The sequence below is a fragment of the Amphiura filiformis genome, chromosome 13 (genome assembly GCF_039555335.1).
Source record: "Amphiura filiformis chromosome 13, Afil_fr2py, whole genome shotgun sequence".
In the NCBI taxonomy this organism is placed as follows: Eukaryota; Metazoa; Echinodermata; class Ophiuroidea; order Amphilepidida; family Amphiuridae; genus Amphiura; species Amphiura filiformis.
Window position 1 is genome coordinate 43,602,532 of NC_092640.1, and position 23,308 is coordinate 43,625,839.

At 36.9% G+C, this 23,308-nt stretch overlaps 2 protein-coding genes across 6 annotated transcripts in view; both read right to left on the reverse strand.

Moving 5' to 3' along the window:
* The window catches only part of LOC140168398 (tumor protein p53-inducible protein 11-like), a 455,473-nt gene that overhangs the window by 33,023 nt on the left and 399,142 nt on the right, over positions 1-23,308 (reverse strand). The window lies entirely within an intron of this gene.
* On the reverse strand, positions 8,903-11,553 carry LOC140168396 (uncharacterized). Its single transcript, XM_072191780.1, has one exon. The coding sequence runs from the start codon at positions 11,525-11,527 to the stop codon at positions 9,866-9,868; it is 1,662 nt and encodes a 553-aa protein (XP_072047881.1). The 5' UTR covers positions 11,528-11,553; the 3' UTR covers positions 8,903-9,865.

Genomic DNA, 23,308 nt, shown 5'->3' on the forward strand with positions numbered 1-23,308 from the left:
AAGATAATATTATCTTTGAAGGTGGGTGCATTGATATTGATCCAACTTCCAACAAATTTTGTATTTTGTTTGTTATAAAAAAATAGCAGAAATTCTTTGTTGTATGAAATCAGTTAATAAATGCAGATCCCTTGCTCTAGAGATTAGACACAATATAAAAAATGCACTTGTGCTAAATGTTGATGGGCAGGCCCGTAACCAGGATTTATTGAGGGGGGGGGGCTGATTTTAAAAAGTGGACTTGGGGAGGGGGCAGATTTTAAAAAGTAGATTTCAAAATTTGGACCTTTTTTAACCAAAAAGGCATTAAAAACTTTATTTTTTTCGCTCGCTACGCTCCCAACTGGGACTTTTTGGGTAAAAAAAGAGGCCCATTTTTGGCCTTTGGTGATTGGGGGAGGGGGGCAACCACCCCCTAGTTAGAGGCCTGTTGATGGGGGGTACATTGGGACTCATCAACATCTCATGGTGTGTGCATTATATTGAGTCCAATTTCTCTCCCAACAAGTGATATGCACAAGCCAAATTTCTCTTCAAATGACAACATTTCCAAGCAAGGAGATTGCTAAATTACCAATTTTTTCCAGGCCTGGATATGCATTTATTAACCTACATGTATAATTAGTTCTTGTTTGTCTGGGGAGGCCCCTCAGTGATGATACTGATGACTTTCAGGGGCTGTGACCCAGGGGTCAAGCATATTACATTTTGAACACCAAATGTCTTGATACATTACATGAATATATATTAACATTAAAATACATAATGACAATATATAAAACAATCAAATATATATGAATAAGAAAGTTTAAAAGCCCAGACCTGCTGGGTAAATACATACCAACATTTTAAAATACACAATTAATTGCACATGAGTTGTATGAAGTGCTCTCTAAGTGACCAAAAACCAAACTGGGAGACTGTGAGGGGCAAAACAAAGTCCAGACTAACAGACCAAATCTCGCCTAGTCTGAACCAGACCAAAACCCTTAAATAATCACAGATCAAAATCCAAATCCACCAGATCAAACCCCCAATCCCAGTTTGGATCAGTCAAGAATTTTCTAAACTCTTGATTGTTGTATTGATGTGTGCAACTAATTTCTCAGTATTATTACACCATGTTAGAGTGGTGTTCTTGGTAGCACTACTACTCTCAATCCCCTAAATGAAAATTTCAAGCCTATCATTAGCACAACATAGTTTTTGTTGAGTATTAAAAGCATAGATTTTGTTTTTTAACATTAAGACAGAGGCCACTTGAAGCAATTGATTTATCTTTAAACAAAAATTACAGTGTCATTAAGTACACCTTGTAGTCTTGATTATTAAAGTTGATAGACATTATATAATATAAATGGTTAAAAGCAGGGGACCAAGGACTGACCCCTGGTGGACACCAAAGTAAATTAGGGACCCTATTTGAATAATGCTCATCAACTCCGGAAACCTGCTAATGTTCATTTCAGTATGATGAGAACCAGTCAAGCTCCTGGACATGTACTCCAATACTTTTCATCCATGTCAAAGGCCTTCATCAGATCCAGGAAAACTGTACCAGTGAAGAGGCCTGAGCTCAAAAGCAAATAATCATAAACATTAGGCAGCTTTGAGTGAAGTGCTTTGGCCTGAAGCCTGATTGGTTGACTGATTGATTTTATACATACAAGAATAAATTACATAATTGATTCTTAAAGTTGATAGACAGTGCATTAATATAAATGGTAAAAATCAGGGGACCAAGGACTAACCCCTGGTGGACACCAAAGTTAACAGGGACCCTATTTGAATTATGCTCATCAACTCCAGAAACCTGCTAATATTTAAGTATGATGAGAAACACTCAAGCTCCTTGACATGTACTCCAATGCTCTTCAGCATTTTCATGAGCACTGATGGACCATGTCAAAGGCCTTCATCAGATCCAAAAAAACTGTACCAGTGAAGAGGCCTGAGCTCAAAAGCAAATAATCATAAACATTAACAAGACAGCTCTGAAAATATTACATAATAGAAATGCACATCACGTTGATACAAAATAAAATATAGATACAAGAATATACTGAGTAAATACACATGGATACAGAATGAAATATAGATACAAATTTAAAATACAATAATTAAAAATTGCACAACCAGGTAACCAATATTTTTCGTGAGTATTTCCAGTGGAAAGCAGAAGTAGAAGTAAAAAGACAAGGCAAAAAGACAAAACATTGAAAGGACAAATAAGGAAAACATTTTGAGGAAAAAGATAGAGAAGACCCAATTTAGCCATTGCAAAGATACCCCCTAATTGACCAACATTGACCAGGGATTATGATTCAAAATAAACCTACACTGTAAATCCCTAGCCCCTAGCACTTTTTAAACACGTTAGATGTTTAGCAAAATTGTTATTGTTATCTACATGTACCTTTTCAGACAAGGGTTTCATATTATGAAATCTATTCTCCCACACATCACAACTCCAAAATAAAATCAACACCATCCCTTTGGTTTACAAGTTATTGCACTTTGAATTTGTATCTAAACGCGCCCTAAACACTTATTTATGTACCCCATCCTAAACGCCATGTTTAGCTTGTGTTTATATTATATATGTTTAGATATCAAACATCAACCTATAGATATAATAATCTAAACACAAGCTAAATGGTGGAATGTTCTATATTTTGAAATCTATTCTCCCACACATCACAAATCCAAGATAAAATCAACACTGTCCCTTTGGTTTAAAAGTTATTGCACTTTGAATTTATATCTAAATGCACCCTAAACACGTATACCCCATCCTAAACACCATGTTTAGCTTGTGTTTATATTATATATGTTTAGATATCAAACATCAACCTATAGATATAATAATCTAAACACAAGCTAAATGGTGGAATGTTCTATATTTTGAAATCTATTCTCCCACACATCACAAATCCAAGATAAAATCAACACTGTCCCTTTGGTTTAAAAAGTTATTGCACTTTGAATTTATATCTAAATGCACCCTAAACACGTATACCCCATCCTAAACACCATGTTTAGCTTTATTTAATATTATATTTAGATATGAAACATCAACCTATATAATAATCTAAACACAAGCTAAACAGCGGAATGTTCTATATTTTGAAATCTATTTTCCTAAAATAAAATCAACACTGTCCTTTTGGTTTACAACTTATCACACTTTGAATTTGTATCTAAATGCATCCTAAACACTTGTACCCTTCCTAAATATTCTAAATGATTTACAGTATAGGCTTACCATTTTGTTTTGAGTGTTTTGTAATTCTTGTTGGCTAAGACCAGGATACCATGAGGAATAGGCATAATCAAGGTGACGTAGGATAAGAGAGGAACAACGGATTTTGTGACAATTTTGGTTAAGACAATTCCCATTGCGGTACATGAACTTCTTGCTGGAGTTGGCCTTTTTATTGGCAATGGCCTCCCTGACACAGTTTGGTCAATGTTGACTCTCATCATAAGTACATTTAGTTTGGAGATGGATATTGTAGGCCTGCTAAGAATATATGATTTTGGATGCCAAAATAAGCACCTCAAATTTTGTTGTTGTGATTATTAATTTTTTTTGCCAATTTGGAGAGTCATGGATCTAAAGCCATGTGCTGAAATCATTCTAGGGTTGATTTAAAAAAAATCGCCCAAAAGTTACTAGTTTGCATCCAAAAGGGGCAGATTTGTAACTTGTGGTCACTTCCTAATCTATTCAAGATCTAACAATGCATTGGTTTTGTATACATTTCTATATCTTAATTAGATTTTCAAGTGACCATAAGTTACACATTTGCCTCTTTTGGATACAAAATTGTAACTTTTTGGCGAACCAATTTTTATACAATTTATAAAAAAAATCAACCACAAATGACAAGGGACTCTCCAATCTGTGACATTATTTGTTCTTTTATAGATTTTTCCGAAATGTCAAATTACATATTATTAGCAGCCCTAGGATATTTTTACTATCAACAAAATTATACAACTGCAAAAATCTTCATGCAAGCAGTAATGATAGATATGGGTCCGTAGAATCCACAACTTAACCTCCATATAGAACTTCTATTAGAAGGAACAGTACCCATGCCACAATTCATGATATAAGCCAGGGGCTAATATAGCTATATAGATGCAAATAACCCATACAAATTTTTTAAGACCCCCAACCACAAAATGTGGGTTCGAACTTCCTCTCAAATAGGGGGTTTTTGGTACCACCAGGAAGGGAGAAAAGAAGCTGCCAGAGGTAGTTGACATCATGTGGTACATACACAAAAATGCATGATTGCAAATGAACTATACGGTGGGAAAGTTCAGCATACTTTATGCAAAGTTCAATTTCAAACTTGTTCAAATTGAGTTAAAAAACCATAGTAATGAAATATTCTTGTCATAAGGATTCAGAAAATATATAGTTTGGCAAGCTAGGATGCATCATTCTTGAGTTATGACCAAAATGTTCAAATTTGGACAAAAGAGATGTCAAAATATGATTATCTATTTTGATATTACAGTTCCAATATGGAATAGTTTGCACTATCTAGGATGTTTTACCTAAGTAATGCAGCAAAACAGATCAAGACCAACAGGCCTAAATGGAAGTTGACTTATTTTGCTGCATTACATTACATTTTATGTTCTGTGAGATTAAGTTTTATGATGGTTTCTGTATTTCTTTCACTATAACAGGGCATATTCTTTACCCACATCAATGCTGTAGAACTTGACGGTTTTCCTCTCAGCAACTACTAGTTTACTGTCATGAGTAACAGCCATTGCCATTGGGTTGAACAGACCACTTGCAAGATGAAACATCAGACGTCCAGTTTTACTGCAGTACTGCTCTATTACATCTTGCCCAAGCTTCTTTGAGCCTCCTGCCACCAAGAAGGTACTGGACTTTGGCTCATAACAAATACCAAGCGGTACTGTCATGTCAACTGTCCATATTGCTTGACCTGTTACAAAGTCTATTACATGTATTTTGTCTGGACCAAGTGTTGTGACGGCTATCTGTTTTCCATTGCTGGCTATGTCTGCTATGTTTTTACACTTCACTATATGTGTTCTAATCAACTCACCATCAGACTGATGCACAGTGATGACACCTGTTGTACTGCTACCAGTCACTATCATATCATCAGGAGTGGTGGTGATTCTATCACCAACACGAGTCAATGTCTTCTCATATCTACCTTCTGGTAAGAATACATTTACTATCTGCCCTTTATGGGTAACAAAGAATTTACCTTCGGTTGTTACCGCTACACTCAGTGGCTCAGTTATTTGGACATCTGGAATATCAGTAGAGGAGTCAAGACTGAATTGACGCTTGTATTCACCATCGACATGGCTATATATGATGACTTCCTTGGCATCAGCATCAACTACAGCAAGTAACCCTGTCTGGGTTACAGCTACTCCTTGTGCTTTCTTATAGGCACCAAATTCATGAACAAGCTTCAGTTCGCACTTTCTATTGCCATCTGCAACCACCTCCCCAAACCAAGATGAATTCATGAATAATCCTGGGTTAAATTGAAGGAGAGCCAAGTCTGGAGAAGGCATTTCATGTTGCTTTACACACAACTTGTTCACTTGATCCCCATCTGAGGTGTGGGGTTTCTGACACCGTTTTTCTTTCAATATATCCATGCGTTGCTGATGTATTGCTTGAATGGCAACAATCATTTCCTTTGCTTTAGCTTCTGCTTCAGATATGATTTCTTGTAGTCGTTTCTTCACGTCCTTCTCTGCTTGGTCTCTGGCTGCTTCCAGTTTTCTTTCCATCTCAACCAATTTCTCTTCATATTCATCTATTTCCTGTTCCTTAATACGCTCCGCATATTTTTCAGCTATAGATTTCAAACGAAGATTAGTCTTCAGGTTGACCAACCCTCCTTAATGGTACAATAGTGATGTGGCGACATTCTGGGCACTCAACCCTTTTTCCTTCTTTGACCCATTTCTGCAGACATTGCAGACAGAACACATGAGGGCAGTCTAAATCTTTGGGTTCTCTTAGAAGATTATAACATACAAAACAAGACAAATCTTCTTCCATCATCTTGATGGAAGCATCAGGGTTGTTTGATGCAGTTGCCATAGTAAATATTCACAGTAGCCAATCAAATTCAAACATCTTTCATATTCCAGAAAAATACATTTAATGCTTTATATAATTAGCCTGGATCATCTCTGAACGACAAATCAATGCATCCTTGGTCAATATGGTATTACTTGTGTTTGACGATACTCCGATTCTAGCAGGCTAAAATTAATTACAATATTAGCGTGTTTATAATATGCTTGTGGGCACATCGTTTACAATAGTTCTTACATTATACCGTAAAAGGCGCGGCTTATAGTGCATCAAGTTACCACACCTCAAATGTCAAATGACCTCGTGGCCATATCAAGGTCATTACTACGAAGCAGTTATGTAATTATGTACATACTTCTGATAATACCACACACAATTTATCTTCAATGGTTTATAGTGAGCCAATAATCATCTGCATAGAAGGTCATCGATGTACGGCAAAGTCCCGGACAAGTTTCCGGACGATTTCTGACAATACAGAATTTATACGCCAAATCACGGTACACCTACTTCCACTATAAACACACTAAATGTGAAATTTTTCGGAATTAGTCTCATGATTTGTCAGATTTATACTGCAATAGAAGTATGCATCCACACTCTATGTATGCATGTAAATACATGCCCTGTTTGGTAAAATCCAGTCAGTTAACATATATATATTGCAGTGGTTCTCATGGTGTTGAGGATGATTCCAAGTCGACCTGTAAACTCAGATTGGTCTACAATTATAGTTGCACAATGATATCAATCAAATCATTTCCCATCAAAATCAGTTGTGTGGAACATTTGGAAATTGCCGCTGCCATCACATGATTTATTACATGCTAGCTAGATGCCTGGGAATAGATATCCACTCGATGTTCATTCATATAGTGCATACTATGCATGTACTATAATGTACATGTATCCACTGTACTAACCTTTGACCTAGATCTTGCTTTCATTCAAATGAATCATGGACTATTAAAGGAACAAAAAGACCCCCGGCAACAAGCAAAAAGGGTGGGCAAAATGATGGGGGAGAGCAAGCAATTTTTTTGGCAGGTCAAAAGGGGCAGGTTTTTTGACACACATTATCATTAGGGTTTAGGACTATGGTTAGGATCTTTAATTGCGCTATTCCAGTTGAAATCCATACTCCCATGGCCTTACTTTCCCAAAAAGAGGGTATAGATTTCAAATGGAGTCACCCATTCAGTTAAGCACAATTCACACCCCCTGTGTGGGAGATTAACAATGAAGTCTTCCATAGGGGGTGTAAGGATTTCAACTGGAACAGCCTATTATCACTTTTGGAAAGTATATGGTTCTCACTTTGGCTTTCCTTATTAATGAAACACCTTAAAATGATATTCATATTGGGTGTAAAATAACAAATTCAGCAAGGTATGTTTCACTTTAACATGAATTTAATGGTACCTTTTTAAATCCTATGTTTACATAATTTCATCAAAACTGACATAGCAGCTCATCATTACATGTAAGATATTGATTAAAAAGTAACCATCATAATACATATTTCAGCTTATTTCCCAATACCCGGGGCCTCTCAAAATGCATAGATGCTTCATCTGTTTAATACACAAACAGACGTCACCTTGGTCTGGGGCGGACATTTTTAAAATGAATTTAGAAGAGCAGCAACGACATCACTTGCATTACATTCCAGATGTTAAATCTACATCATATGCAAAATTTGAGGAAATTCGCACGAGTCTGTTTTATTTTAGGGCCATTTGTCTATAACTGGTCTTTACATGTAGCCCTATGGAGAGAATGCCCGTTGAGGCGCTATAACCCCATTTTAGGAACAAAATGTGATTTAAAAAAAAAAGCGGACTCGTCATGAATTTTCTAAAATTTTCAGAGTATGTAGTATGAACATGTAGAAATATAATCAAGTAGTTGCCCTACCTGCTCTCCTCCGAAAAAATAAAAAGTCCTATACCTCAATGATAATGAAACCTAGGTGAGACCTCAAAAGAATGAAGGTACCAGTTATTTTCACCCCTGTATATCCTAGATGGATCTGTCATAATTAGAACCTGTAGCCAATAGCTGCAGATTCCATTGTTGCACCGAAAGCAGTGGCGGTGCCAGGAATTTTATTCACGGGGGCATGGGGGGGAGGGCAAAGTTAATTTCAGGGGAGGGGGAGCAAAATCAATCAATTTTGCGCAAAATAACCTCAAAAAGTTGACATTTTCATAATTTTGGGTTTTAACTGGGGGAAAAAGGGGGAAGGAGTTCTGATTGGGGGAATTTGGCCCCAATGCTTCCCCTCGTGACACCACCACTGACTGAAAGGCTTATCAAGACAATGCTACATGTATATGACATTCTGCATGATTGGTTATGAAATATAAGGAAAGTAACAGTGGCTTTTAGTAGTACACACCTTGGTCTGGGGCGGACATTTTAAAAATGAATTTAGAAGAGCAGCAACGACATCACTTGCATTACATTCCAGATGTTAAATCTACATCATATGCAAAATTTGAGGAAATTCATGCGAGTCCGTTTTATTTTAGGGCCATTTGTCTATAACTGGTCTTTACATGTAGTCCTATGGAGATAGTGCCCGTTGAGGGCGCTATAACCCCCATTTTAGGAACAAAAATGTGCTTTAAAAAAAACGGACTCGTCTTGAATTTTCTAAAATTTTCAGAGTATGTAGTATGAACATGTAGAAATATAATCAAGTAGTTGCCCTACCTGCTCTCCTCCGAAAAAATAAAAAGTCCTATACCTCAATGATAATGAAACCTAGGTGTAGTGTCCAAAGTTCAAATTTTGCATCTTTGTCATTCAAAGGATCACCATGACAACAATGCTGAGGCTATTTATTATTTTACACAAAGAATACATCAAAATGTGCACAGCATATTTGGGCTACTTTTTGCAATTTTAGTTTGAAAATCCACACTACCCATGTGGAAGATTTTGGAAATATCTTCCCACAGGGAGAGTATGAATTTTAATTGGAATGAACACAAAAGGCAGCTCCATTTGTAACTCACCCTCCCTCAGTGTAAGATTCAGGTTGAATCTTTCTCAGAGGGTGTATGAATTTCAAATGGAGCTGCCTAATGTGTTCATTCCATTTGAAATCATACTCCCTCTGTGAAAGATATTTCCAAAATCTTCCACAGGGGTAGTGTGAATTTTAAATGGAACACCCACAAATTCATCTAAATTCAGATTTTGGAACAAGCATAGATACAGGGTGTCCCATAAAAAGTGGGCTTCATCAAATGTTGTTATATTTTAAAGTGGGTTTTCAGTGCTTACTGAAAGTGAAAGCCCCAATTTTTAGCTCATTTGATAAAACAGTTTTGAAAATGTGATCTGGAATGAAGAAATGGTTGCAGGACCAATTTTGGAATTTAAATGTGGGTACAAACTATGTGCCTCTATCATTGACAATTTCGTTAAAAACACAGCAAACTGGTTGTCTAGTTTGGAAGTGTCAAAAAATGTCTGGTTTGTATGTTATGCAGCAAAGAATTTAAAAATCAGAAGAATTTGATGGCCTTTGTATTTAGGATATACTTTCTGAACTTCACATTGCAGATAGTGCAAACTATTCTTTTCCTGAATCCCTTGACCTTGCAGTAGAATTCGCCTTAATTATTTACAAAACTTTACAATATTACAATATTTGTTTTAAATGTTCCGTGACAAAAATGATTACTTGCATCCCTTTGATTATTTTGATATTTTTGCAAATTGAACTTTCACTCATAACAGGGCCCATTCTACATCTATGCTATAGAACTTTATAGTCTTCCTATCAGCTATTACTAGTTTACTGTCATGAGTAACAGTCATTGCATATGGGTTACACAGACCACTTGCAAGACGCGATATCAGACATCCAGTTGTGCTGCAGAATTGTTCTAATACAAATTGTCCGAGTGTATTTGAACCTCCTGCCACCAATAACGTGCTTGCGTTTGGTTCATAACAAATACCAAGTGGCATTATCATGTCCACTCTCCATATCGCTTGACCTGTTACAAAGTCTATCACATGAATTGAATTGCCCTTGCTGCCTGTTGTGAATGCAATCTGCTTCCCATTGCTGGCTATATCTGCTATGTGTTTACTGCCTACATGATGTTTCCTAATCAACTCACCATCAGACTGATGCACAGTGATGACACCTGTTGCACTGCTACCAATCACTATCATATCATCAGGAGTGGTGGTGATTCTATCACCAACACCAGTCAAAGTCTTCTCATATGTACCCGATGGTGAGAATACCTTTACAATACGGCCACTATAGGTAACAAAGAATCTACCTTCGGATGTCACAGCAATCTTCTGAGTTATTTTGTCATCAGGACTATCAGCTGAGGAGCCAAGATTGAATTGACGCTTGTATTCACCACTGACATAGCGATATATGACAACTTCTTTAACTTCATAGTCAACTACAGCAAGTAAATCTGTTTGGGTTACTGCAACTCCTTGAGCTTGTTTGAATGCCCCAAATTCATAAACAAGTTTCAATTCACACTTTCTGTTACCATCTGCAACCACCTCCCCCAAACCAGATGAACTCACTGTACCAGATCCTGGGTTAAACTGAAGATTAACCAAGTCTGAAGAGGGCATTTCATGTTGGCTTATACACAGTTTGTTCATCTTATCAACAAGCAAGTTGTGTTGTTTCATGAAGATGTGATCAGCTGCTGTATCAACTACATTTTGTGTTGCAGTGTGAACATTGTGTAACCGAGTGACCAATTCACTGGTTTGATTCTGCATTCCAGTAAGGGTTTCTATTCGTAGCCGATAGGTAGCCTCAACGGCAGCTGTCATTTCTTTCCCTTTGGCTTCAGCTCCAGATACAACTTCTTGCACTCGTTTTTCAATATCCTTCTTTGCTTGTTCTCTGGCTGCTTGCAATTTTCTTTCCATTTCATTCAATTTCTTTTCATCAGCTTCAACTTTTGTCATTTTTTGCTTCACGCTATCCATTTTGGCTTTCACTTCCGTTTTCTGCATTTTAGTAATGACTTTCAGCTCTTTTATTTCATGTTGCGGTCTCTCGTGTTCCAGCACAAGACAATCATGGCAAACCGTTACACCACAGGTGATGCAGAAGAAATGCTGCTTCTCTCCCTCATGATTGGGGCATATCGGCACACCTTTCTGCTTTTCAACACGCTCAGCATACTTTTCAGACATAGATTTTAAGCGAATATTAGTCTGTAAGTTGACCAACCCTCCTTGTGGTACACTAGTGATATGACGACATTCTGGACACTCAACCGTTTGTCCTGTTTTCGACCATTTCTGCAGACATTGAAGACAGAACACATGAGGACAGTCTAAATCCTTGGGTTCATTCAGATGATTATAACAAATTTTACAAGACAAATCTTCTTCCATCACCTTGATGAAAACATCAGGATTGTTTGGGGCAGTTGCCATTATAACTATTCACAGCAGTCAATCAAATTTTCAGACTTAAACTGAACTGAACCGGAAAGTAAATTTCTCAGAACTACACAAGTCACTGTCAGTCAATATCACTACATACATGGAATTACTTGTGTTTGCATCTGATTACAGAAGGCTCAAATTGATTACACTTAGGTAAGATCTGTCTAAATTATTCTCATGATTTGCACTGCAATACAATAAGTACAGACATACAGCATTATTGAGTGTGTCACTTTATCATGATGTTTATGTACATAAACACACACTAATCCAGTCAGAACTCAGAACACATAGGCCTATATTGCAGATATCATGCTGATTTGAAGTTGATCTGTACACTTAGAATGCTCTATAATAGCATTATAGCAGATGATAATCAACAAGTTCCTGTTAAAATCATGTAACAGTTGGTAAATGGCACACCTATCGTAGAAAGTTAACACCAGCAATATCAACTGTACTAACATTTGACCTTTCCAGAGCACACACTTTTAATATCTACTTTGCTATTGTGTTGTGTGCTATGGTGCCTGAAATTCGAAAGTTAAAGTTCAACTTCAGAAAATATTCACATCATATATCATACAATAAAGCAAGTTTGTCACAAAAATTGATTTTGCAAAGAAAGTTTTTTCAAATAAAGACCGAATGGGAGACTTTTAAATGAGTACTTTGTGATTCTAGCAATGTATTTATTGTATACATATTTGTGTAGATATCTATGAATAAAGTTTATTCCAAAAATTTCAAAAGCTATGCATGCCCGGGGGGGTCACTCCCATTGTGGCCTGTACACCATCCGCGATAATCAACTTTTGAAAAGCACCCTAAACAAGGATTTAACCCTTGGCTAAAACGACACCCTAAACAGGGATTTCATTCCTAACATCAAATTTCATACCCTAAATTTCATTTTCGCGTATTTAGCAATTGCAATTTTGCTACCCTTTTTCCAATTTTTCATGTTTTTGACACCCTAAACGCGATACACGCACGTGATCGTGCCTACCCAACTTGACCCTTTTACGCGTTTTCATTATCGCGGATGGTGTACATGCCACAATGGGAGTGAACCCCCCGGGTATGCATGATTAGTGGGCCACTGCACAGTATTTAAGTGGGAGCTGAGAGTACACCAGACATATCGAATTGCATTCTGAATACGAACGAGGAATGTCCTTCTGATATCAAATAATTTTGAAATTCGCGATACAATACAAATTTTATGACAAATTATTCAAATTTAATATTTAATTTTTTTTTTTTATATTTTAGTCCTCAAAGTAAACTTTATAAATCTAATGATATATACTTAAAGTGAATGTAGCTAGGATGAAAAGCCAACAATCAATTACAAGTTGTGACCTTTCATATTGAAGATATACATTTTTTCCCAAAAAGACCTCAATTTGTTTGGTGTTTTGGGGGGAAAAATCCAAAAATCGGTAATCACTTTTATATACCTAATACTCCACCATTTTATTTTTATACTGTATTCTTGTAATTGATATGTTAATGCTGTATTTTTAAATTTTGATGTTGTATGAGTTCACAAAAATTAATATTGGAACACAATTGTGTTTGAACATAAGTGTGTACCAATATCTGTGATGTGTTTTAATACAGTATGTCACTTCACAGATATTGGAATACACTCATAACCCAATTTTGGGTGGTCTTTGTACTTTGTACCAAGAGTGTGACTTTACTCAAGATTAAACTAAATTAAACTATGAGTGGAGAATAATGTAGTTTGGGTTTGAGGGATCTCTGAATGACCTTTTACAATCAGCCAAAAATGTGACCAGATCTGGTCCAATCAGGCTATTGAAACTGAGATATAAGCAAAAAAGCGAGAAAAAACAATAAAAACATAAGAAAATTGACATATAAAAAGTTCATACTTTGTAACCAAGAAGAAACCCGGGGATTCAGCATCAGTAATTGTAGGTACTGAGCAAGTTAGTAATGGTAGTAACTCAATTTCATAATTTCCGACTTTGGCCTGAGAGGAAACATTACAATTTTGTATTATAATCTTCTATTGTGCTCCATGGTTAAATAGAGGTTGAGAGTAATGGCCCCTGCAGACTCTTTACAGTGGTTGTAGAATATTTGATGCCCGGGGGGGCACTCACATGTGAAGGTGGTACGGGTATGTGCGGCAGTCAAGGGTCCCTTTTTCAGGCTCTCCGGCAGTTCCTTAAGCCCCACATTTGAATCTAATCCAGTTCTTTGAGCCTCAAACTCTGACAATTGTAGCTCTTTAAGCTCAAATTGGGAAAAAATTTGAAAATTTTTAGCTCAACAGCCTATAATTTGGCCCAAATTTCAGTTCTTCAAGCCCCTATTTTGCCCGAAAATCAGTTCTCAGTTCCCAAAGTTCGCCGCTCTGCGCCGCATACCCCTACCAAAATTTAAGTTGAGTGCCCCCCCGGATTTGATGTAACATGTCTTCGTTATTCAATCTATCCCCATACTATTTCCAGTAATGTTTATCTTCTAACAAATGTTTGATTATGTGAAATCGATAATATATTTCAACCAGCTATTCTAAATAACATATTATCAATTGGTTAGAACTTAAAAGCATTACTAGAATGGGAATAGATTAAATAACGAAGACATGTTACATCAAATATTCTACGTCAAATAGTCTGTAGTGGCCTTAAGAGTATTTTTTCTTTCCATTTTACCTCATTGCGTTGGTTTCAAATCAACAGAAACCTTAGTGACAGTCATTACTGATATTTATTTCATCATTTTTATGAAAGAATAACAACATCAAAATTTGGGATTTTGGCTTTAAAATGAAAAGTGATTTTGCTTTACAGCCGACATCCAGTACTGTATTTAAGACATAGTCTCGACTTACTCTTTTCATGTAAAAGAGTGAAAAACTCACTCTCTAAAAGAGTGAAAATCACCCTTTCTTCAAGATATGGTTTCCACTTTTTTTGGAGTGGTTTTCACTCTTTTAGGATTAATTTTGAGTGACTTTCACTCTTCTCCCTCTTTTGGAGAGTGAGTTTTTCACTCTTCTACATTAAAACAATGAAACAAAGGTCCAAATTGGGAATTTACACACATATGTATTAAAAATACAATGACTTGCATCTGAAGTCAACATTGAATGTACAAACAAATCTAAAACCATACAAGTAGCATTAATGTCAATCTGCAATGGTCAGCCAACCGGAAAGTCAACATCCAAATTTTCAATTCATCTTAAATATATTGCTTTATAATTAGTGTTAATCTGTTATATTACATTCCATGTTTTAAGTTGGTTAAGAATCATCAATTTGAGAGCAAATTATACAACAAAATAATCAGATATTAAAAAACAAATTGGGTCCGTATTCATTCGTAAATGTGGGTTGGTCAGGCCAGGGAAAGCAGGTTTTTTGTTGCCACAACAAATATAATTTTTTGCAGTGTATATAAGGCACCAGAAACAAATTAGTTTGATCTTTGGATCGACCGTCGATGCTGCTTCAATGCTTGTTATTAATGAACTATTAACTGATTAATCAGAATTAAAGCTATATTTATATTGACCAATATCACTACAGATATGACTATTTTATCACAATTAACACTAGTAAATTAATTGATTTCATAAATAATAAAGATCGACCATGCATCGATGGTCGATCAGAAGATCAAACTAATTTGTTTCTATTGCCTATATTTAGCTGTTTATAATACTTTTTTGAGAGGACACAACCAGATAGCCAATGATCACCAGGTCGTAGTTTTGTTGAATTAAAGGGGTAACATCTAGTTCTGTTATGTGACAACATAATAAACTTTTATTAGGCTACTTGAAATACAAGTTTTTTATGATAATTTCCCTATTTCTGACTTTTGCTAATACTTTTATTGTGCGTAGAGGCTATTAAATTAAAGGGATGCCATCCGAATATGACAGGACAGGGATATGGGAATAGGTCCGATTTTAGATGCAAGAGGAAAACATGAGCACCAGGAGAAAACCCTGCAAGGACAAGCATGGATCGGCAACCAAACTCATATGTGATAACACAGGGAATTGAACCCCGGCCACAGTGGTGAGAAGCGAATGAGAAGACCACTACACTAATCTCACTGACTTAACAATGTCTATTCCACATCTATGCTGTAGAGCTTTATAGTCTTCCTATCAGCTACTACTAGTTTACTGTCATGAGTAACAGTCATTGCATATGGGTTGCACAGACCACTTGCAAGATGTGATATCAGACGTCCTGTTGTGCTGCAATACTGCTTGATGGTTAATTGTCCCAGCTTCTGTGAACCTCCTGCCACCAATAAGGTGTTTGTGTTTGGTTCATAACAAATACCAAGTGGCATTATCATGTCCACTGTCCATATCGCTTGACCTGTTACAAAGTCTATCACACATACTTTGGCTGGATCAGTTGTTGTGAATGCGATCTGCTTCCCATTGCTGGCTATGTCTGCAAAGTTTTTACAGTTACATTGATGAGTCCTAATCAACTCACCATCAGACTGATGCACAGTGATGACACCTGTTGAACAGTTACCAGTCACTATCATGTCATCAGGAGTGGTGGTGATTCTACCACCAACACCAGTCAATGTCTTCTCATATCTACCCGATGGTGAGAATATCTTTACATTACGGCCGCTATGGGTAACAAAGAATCTACCTTTGGATGTTGCAGCAATCTTGTATGGTTCAGTTATTTTGCCGTCTAGACTATCAGCTGAAGAGCCAAGATTGAATTGATGCTTGTATTTACCATTGACATTGCGATAAATGATAACTTCCTTGGCAAGAGCATCAAGTACTGCAAGTAAACCTGTTTGAGTTATTGCAATTCCTTGGGCTTGTTGAAATGCACCAAATTCATGAACAAGTTTCAATTCACACTTTCTATTCCCATCTGCAACCACCTCCCCAAACCAAGATGAATTCACTGGACCGGATCCTGATATAAACCGAAGATTAGCAAAGCCTGGAGCGGGCATTTCATGACGGCTTGCACACAATTTGTTCATTTTATCAACATGTGAGATGTGTGGCTTATGATGCTGTTTTCCTATCAGTATATCAGTACATTGCTGATATGTTGCTTCAATGGCAGCAATCATTTCCTTTCCTTTACTTTCTGCTTCAGAAATGATTTCTTGTACTCGTTTCTTCACATCCTTCTCTGCTTGGTCTCTGGCTGCTTGCAATTTTCTTTCCATCTCAACCAATTGCTCTGCATCATCTTTTGCTTTCTGTTTCTCAACACGCTCAGTATATTTTTCAACCATAGATTTCAAACGAAGATTTGTCTTTAGGTTGACCAGTCCTCCTTGTGGCACAATAGTGATATGCCGACATTCTGGACACTGAACTATTTTTCCTTTTTGACCCAATTCTGCAAACATCGCAGACAGAACACATGAGGACAGTCTAAATCCTTGGGTTCTCTCAAAAGATTATAACAAATGTTACAAGATAAATCTTCTTCCATCACCTTGATGGAAACATCAGGGTCATCTGATGATGTTGCCATTGTTACCAAGAGTTAGTCCACCTCACGGTCACATCATGGTTTGAAAACATGATGAGTTGAAAACACAAGTCTATTGTCTGTCCAGCACAGAATATATACAACTATAGAGAAACACTTCAATATGATAGATGCCTCTAGAGAAATAATGGTCTTCCAATTGGTTCTGTAGTTAATCTACAAGGGGCAGTCAATAAGTTTGCACAACAAGATACTTGAAACAGTACCAGCAATATTCCTTGTATCTCACTTTCGAACATGGTCACTGCATACCTTAATTTACCAGTCTCAATTTTTCTTGAAACCTTCTATATCAACAAAATGGATGTCTTCCAATAGCTCCATGATCCACTCTTCAGTGAAGGCTTACCAGTACTGATCACCACCAGCAAACCTAATATTATGAAGGTAGGACTTTTTCTAAAATAGGTTTCACTAACTGGAGGTCATATCTGGACTACAATATGGTTGATTGAGTTGCCTGATTCTGTCAACTGGTATCAATTTTGTACATGAAGATTACAGGATTTCCATCTAGCAGGCACGCTGGAATACCCAAATGTCAATGGATGTCAATGCTGTTGAATATCAAGGACTACATCACCATGCAACACAACTGTACATTGATTAATTTCATCTGGTTTTTTTTTGTCAGGAACAAATTCCATTAGACCCTGTGTTCACTTCTGGAAATACCTGTGAATTCAAGGAGGTAGTCCGACTCTGCAGGGTGTCCTGCCCATATACAATTATGTAAAAATCTACTATTTTTGCAGTAATGATATGAAGGAACAAGCTTTCAAATGAGGCCAAATTCATTACCCTGTGATAAAGTATAATATCTTGTTCTACAAACTTATTGACCGCCCCTCATAGCAAGATCAGAATTTTTAAATATAGACTATGGTTCAGCTGTGCAAACATCACAATTTCAGTAAATAGGGTGACACAAAACAAAACACACTTTTCTCATAGAGGTCCGGGATAGAGGTATACATGTATTAGATGACCACCCTACCATTATGTTAATAATTAACAACTTTTTATTTGATCATGTCTGGGGTTGATGGTATACATACATGTACACTACCATATTCCTACTGCTGTTGCCCCCAGGGGTACACTGCTGCCCAGCAACTTCAGTGGTACTCTAGAGTACCTGTGTGGGTACTCTGGAGTACACACATTGGAATCACAGGTATAGTACACACACTGGTACTGAATTGCTACTGCACTCACGGTACTGGCACTGGGAGCAATTTGCATGCATACAGGGAAAGAAATGTTGACAAAATGTGTTATTTTGTTCTTGCAAGTTGGGCATTTGGTACTGTGCATTTAGTGTTGTTCACTTCTCTGAACAAGTTGAAAGATGTCGCTAGACTTGAAAAAAAAATTGAACAAAATAATATTGTTTATATAATTAATTGAAAATTTAAACATGAACTTTAAAATGAAATGAAATTTTATGACAAATAAATGTTTGAGGGGCTATTATAATAGCATGGTGATTGCACTTGTCAAAACATCCTGACATAGCTGGAAATAGCTAAAAAAGTTTTTGAAATTGGCGATATAAAACACATTTTATGGCAAATTATTAAATATTGATATTTTTTATTTTTCATATTTAACAGTCCTCAAGGTAAAATTGATAAATCTACTGATATGCACTTAAAGTGTATGTAGCTGGGAGGAAATCCAACGCTCATTTGAAAATTTTAACCTTTCGTATTGAAGATAGGTCTTTTTGGGGGAAAATGTATATCTTTGATATGAAAATTTTCCAATGATTGTCGGATTTTCCTCCTAGCTGCATACTTTAAGTAAATATCATTAGATTAAATAGTATTATATTGCAAATTTGATATCAGAAGGACATTCTTGGTTTTCAGAATGCAATTACTGTGCAAAGGTGGGTGACCGAGCTTCCATAGATGGTGACATATGCAACAACATTCATTTGTTTTTGAAACACCTTAAAATATTACTTATATTGGGTGTGAAAGAAAGAGTTCAGCACATGTTTGTTTCATTTTAACATGAATTTAATGATACCTTTTTAAATCCTATGTTTACATAATTTCATCAAAACTGACATAGCAGCTCATCATTAAATGTAAGATATTGATTAAAAAGTAACCATCATATTGCATGGGTTATCATGGCAACAATTAGGCCTACTCTTAAAAAGTCTACTCATTTGATAAAATTCCTAATATAAGATCTCACTAGATTTCTAGTTGAATTTGAGCAAATTTGAACCAATCTGTATCAAATTTGACCCAATCTCCTGAATGAATCTGTGTCAAATTTGACACTAATTGGGTCAATGATTTCTGGTCAAATTTGACAAAAAATCTAGCGAGATTTTATGTTAATACTAGGAATCTAGTCAAATTCCACAACACCTGTTTTAATTTACATATTGCAAAATATTATGTCAACACAAAATAACATTATCTTAAATGCTTTGTAGCAAGTTTTCAAAAATATTTTTGAATGTTATAAACCTTTTATACCTTTACTGTAAAAGGGAATATTTTCGCGAGCAGTTATTTTCGCGATCTAGAGTAAGAGAGACATTTTCACGAATTGCAATTGCGAAATTCTGCCCTATACATTGTTGCATATATTCGCGAGGTGTTATTTTCGCGGGTGGAGGTCCAATCGCGAAATTCACGAAATTTAAACCCCCACGAAAATTTCCCCTTTTTCAGTATAACCATGACATTTGAAATGTTTTATGTCAAACATTTTGTGTTTGCTGAGTACATGTAGTCAGCATTACAGAGTCCAGTGCACACATCCTCGTTCAACATCCCCCCGGAATATAAAAAATAAATATTATGGGAATTTGGGGATTTATAGTGCACGTTGCCAACCCACAGGCCTCTGCACACTTTACTACAGAGTTTCAGTCGCCCAAGACACACTTTACAACCATTTTACAGCATTCAGGGACACAGTTCATTTTTGGTGCAGTATCTATCCTATTCTACTTACATACAACCATCTCGCAACCAGGATCAGCTGCTCGAGTAACGTACGAGTAAACCTGAGACAATTAAGCAGCTTGTTTCTTGTCCACAGGACAGCTAGCACAATCATTTTAACAAGAACATTTTATTTTCAACCTTACCAGGGCATGAACGCAGGACATCTCGCACTAAAGCTAACTTGACTGAATAAGTTCTCACTTCATTCTTTGTTCTTGAATCACCTTAAAAAAATGGTATCTATATAAATCCGAAATTTATTTTATTATTTTTGCTGAACCATGAAATGGTATCAGCCTATATGAGTGAATGTTACTAGCTTACTTACTAGCTTACTAACTGACTAACCATTTGGTCTGAAATGGACATATCTCTACATGCCACGAAGGTATGACCCCATGAGTGGTGTCATATGAAAGAGGAAAACATAAAGAATATAATAAAAATATTTCCAAACATCGGAGGTCATCCAGGGGTCACAGGGGTCAAAAAAGGTCATTTTAACCGAAAATACTCCGATTGAGCTTAAATTTAAATGCAATGATCCTTCTTAACATGTTTAACCCTAACACCAGTAAAAACCACAAAATACCACGATGAAAAATTCATAACATGCGTGCATCCCAGGGTCTGCGATGACGCAATCACCCGAAGTGTGATATGCTCACGGAATTGCTGGCTGGGCAGCAATAACCCGAGCAGCTACCGGTCCGCGATCGTTAAGCTTGGCATGCGAGGGTCAAAGGTTCGAATCCAAAAGTGCCAAGTCAAAATTCTTCTTCTTCTTGAAAAATTCGGATCTTCTCTTAATTACGATAAAAAAAAGCATGGGTCAGTGTTAGGGTTAAAAAAGATGTATTTTTCCAGATTAGAGTGTCCTCTACCCCTAACACCAGTAAAAACCACAAAATACCACGATGAAAAATTCATAACATGCGTGCATCCCAGGGTCTGCGATGACGCAATCACCCGAAGTGTGATATGCTCACGGAATTGCTGGCCGGGCAGCAATAATCCGAGCAGCTACCGTTCCGCGATCGTTCGCTTGGCATGCGAGGGGTCAAAGGTTCGAATCCTGGGGGTGCCAAGTCAAAAATTCTTCTTCTTCTTGAAAAATTCGGATCTTCTCTGACTTCCGATACCAAAAAGCATGGGTCAGTGTTAGGGTTAAAACATTTAAAAATTTATTTAAGGTCATTAAGGGATCATAAAGGGGTCAAAGGTCAAGTTGTTCAAAATGCTCCAATTGAGCTGAAATTTAAATGCAATGATCCTTATGACATTCAAAACATTTAAAAAACATTTTAAGATTCATTTAAGGTCATTAAGGGGTCATAAAGGGGTCAAAGGTCAAGTTTTCCAAAATGCTCTGATTGAACTGAAATTTAAACACAATGATCCTTATGACATTCTAAACATGTTGAAAATATTTTAAAATTCATTTAAGGTCATTAAGGGGCAATAAAGGGGTCAAAGGTCAAGTTTTCAAAATGCTTCCATTGAGCTGAAATTTAAATGCATACTATCCTGCACAGTATTGCTGCTTGATCAGATCGTCACAGTCATCCGCCTAACTTACCTTGTGCCCTTGCAAAGGGCACAGTTGCTCTAGTTTATTTTATATTCTTTACTTTTCCTCTTTCATTAGCACCACTCGGGCGGTCATACCTCATAGCATTTCGAGATTATGTCCATTACAGACTCTGGGTGACAGTGGTATAGGCCTACCACAATATACTGCGTAGCCACATGGTTCAGCTATGGTGCGGTTATCGCTCTAGTTTTTATATTAGGTGTCATTGGGTGGCAGAATTGCTATAAAAGCAAACTTGTAATATTTTGCAAGCGCATGATACATGGAAATGTGTCCATCTATAACCATAGGTATACATCCAAATTTTCAATATACATCTTATAGTCCATTTGGCTTCCTCGAGAGAGTGACGTCAGCACATAGTCCATTTGGCTTCCTCGAGAGAGTGATGTCAACACTTTGTCGGGGTGCGTATACAGATGTTACCGCCTTTGATCGTGTGTGTAAACTCACCAGTTCTTTGAGTCAACACATACAATTTAATACTTTGCGCACTGGAGCACATTAGGATTTAAACTGTTCTTATGAGACCAAATTTTAACCAAGTCTTAAATAATGGTATTTTAAAAATTGACTTCAAATGACCATTGACCTAAGTATATGATCCTGAACACCACCCAAAAAAAGTATCCATAGTTTCTAAGCATGACCCATCTATCCTGAAAATCTGAAGTCAATCCTCCTATCCTATCACGAGATACAGCATCCGGAGGTATTGAAGCACAGACATTGCAAAAACAGTATTCCTCGTGGTGGAGGCACAAAAATACTTGCTTTAGGAGCATTTTGATCAGTTTTGGAAAATTACATTGACCTTTGACCTAAAACGTATGTCACCTAATACCTCTTTGTTCATGGACACTTGTTTCCAAGTTGCATGGACAGGAGCATCATAATTTGGAAATGGGAGCAATAGTTATAAGCCCCGGGGGTAAAATTTCCCAATGGAGTGCCAAAAAATGCCTGTCCCTTCTCTCGGTCTGCCAAAAATTGCTTTCCCCTCTCTCCGCCTGCCAAAAAATCTTTGTCCCCTTTTGCACATGCCAATTGTTTGGGAACCCAATTTGCAAACCTTAAATGGTCTCAATATATCATGCGGGCGCAGCAAGCAGGAAATTTTGCACAATGTTTCTGGACTGTTTTCCTAAACCATTTTAGAGCATTTTTGTCTCGCCTGAACTTTGTTCAGGATGGGACTTAGTAATCACTATTTCTGTCTGTCCGTGTGTGTGGATGTAGGGGTGTGTTCATCAAGTCATTCAAAGCGAGGACAAGAGTGAGTTTCACACATTCAAAGTGAGGACATTTTGGCATAGCGAGGACAAAATCCCAGTCCTCACTTTGTGAACAGGTGCACAGGATGACACTCTTTCTGTAGGGGGTATAGGGGAGGTATGGGTGAATTCCTCTCTTTGTATGTGCTATTCGGAGATGTCCTCGCTGTGAAAAATGTCCTCACTTTGAATGTGTGAAACTCACTCTTGTCCTCGCTTTGAATGCTGGGACAGACACACTTTTATACCTATACACACGCTTTTACACACACGTCCTCTCTTTGAATGCCCGCGTACGTAGGGGTGTGTGTGTGGATGTATGTGGGGGT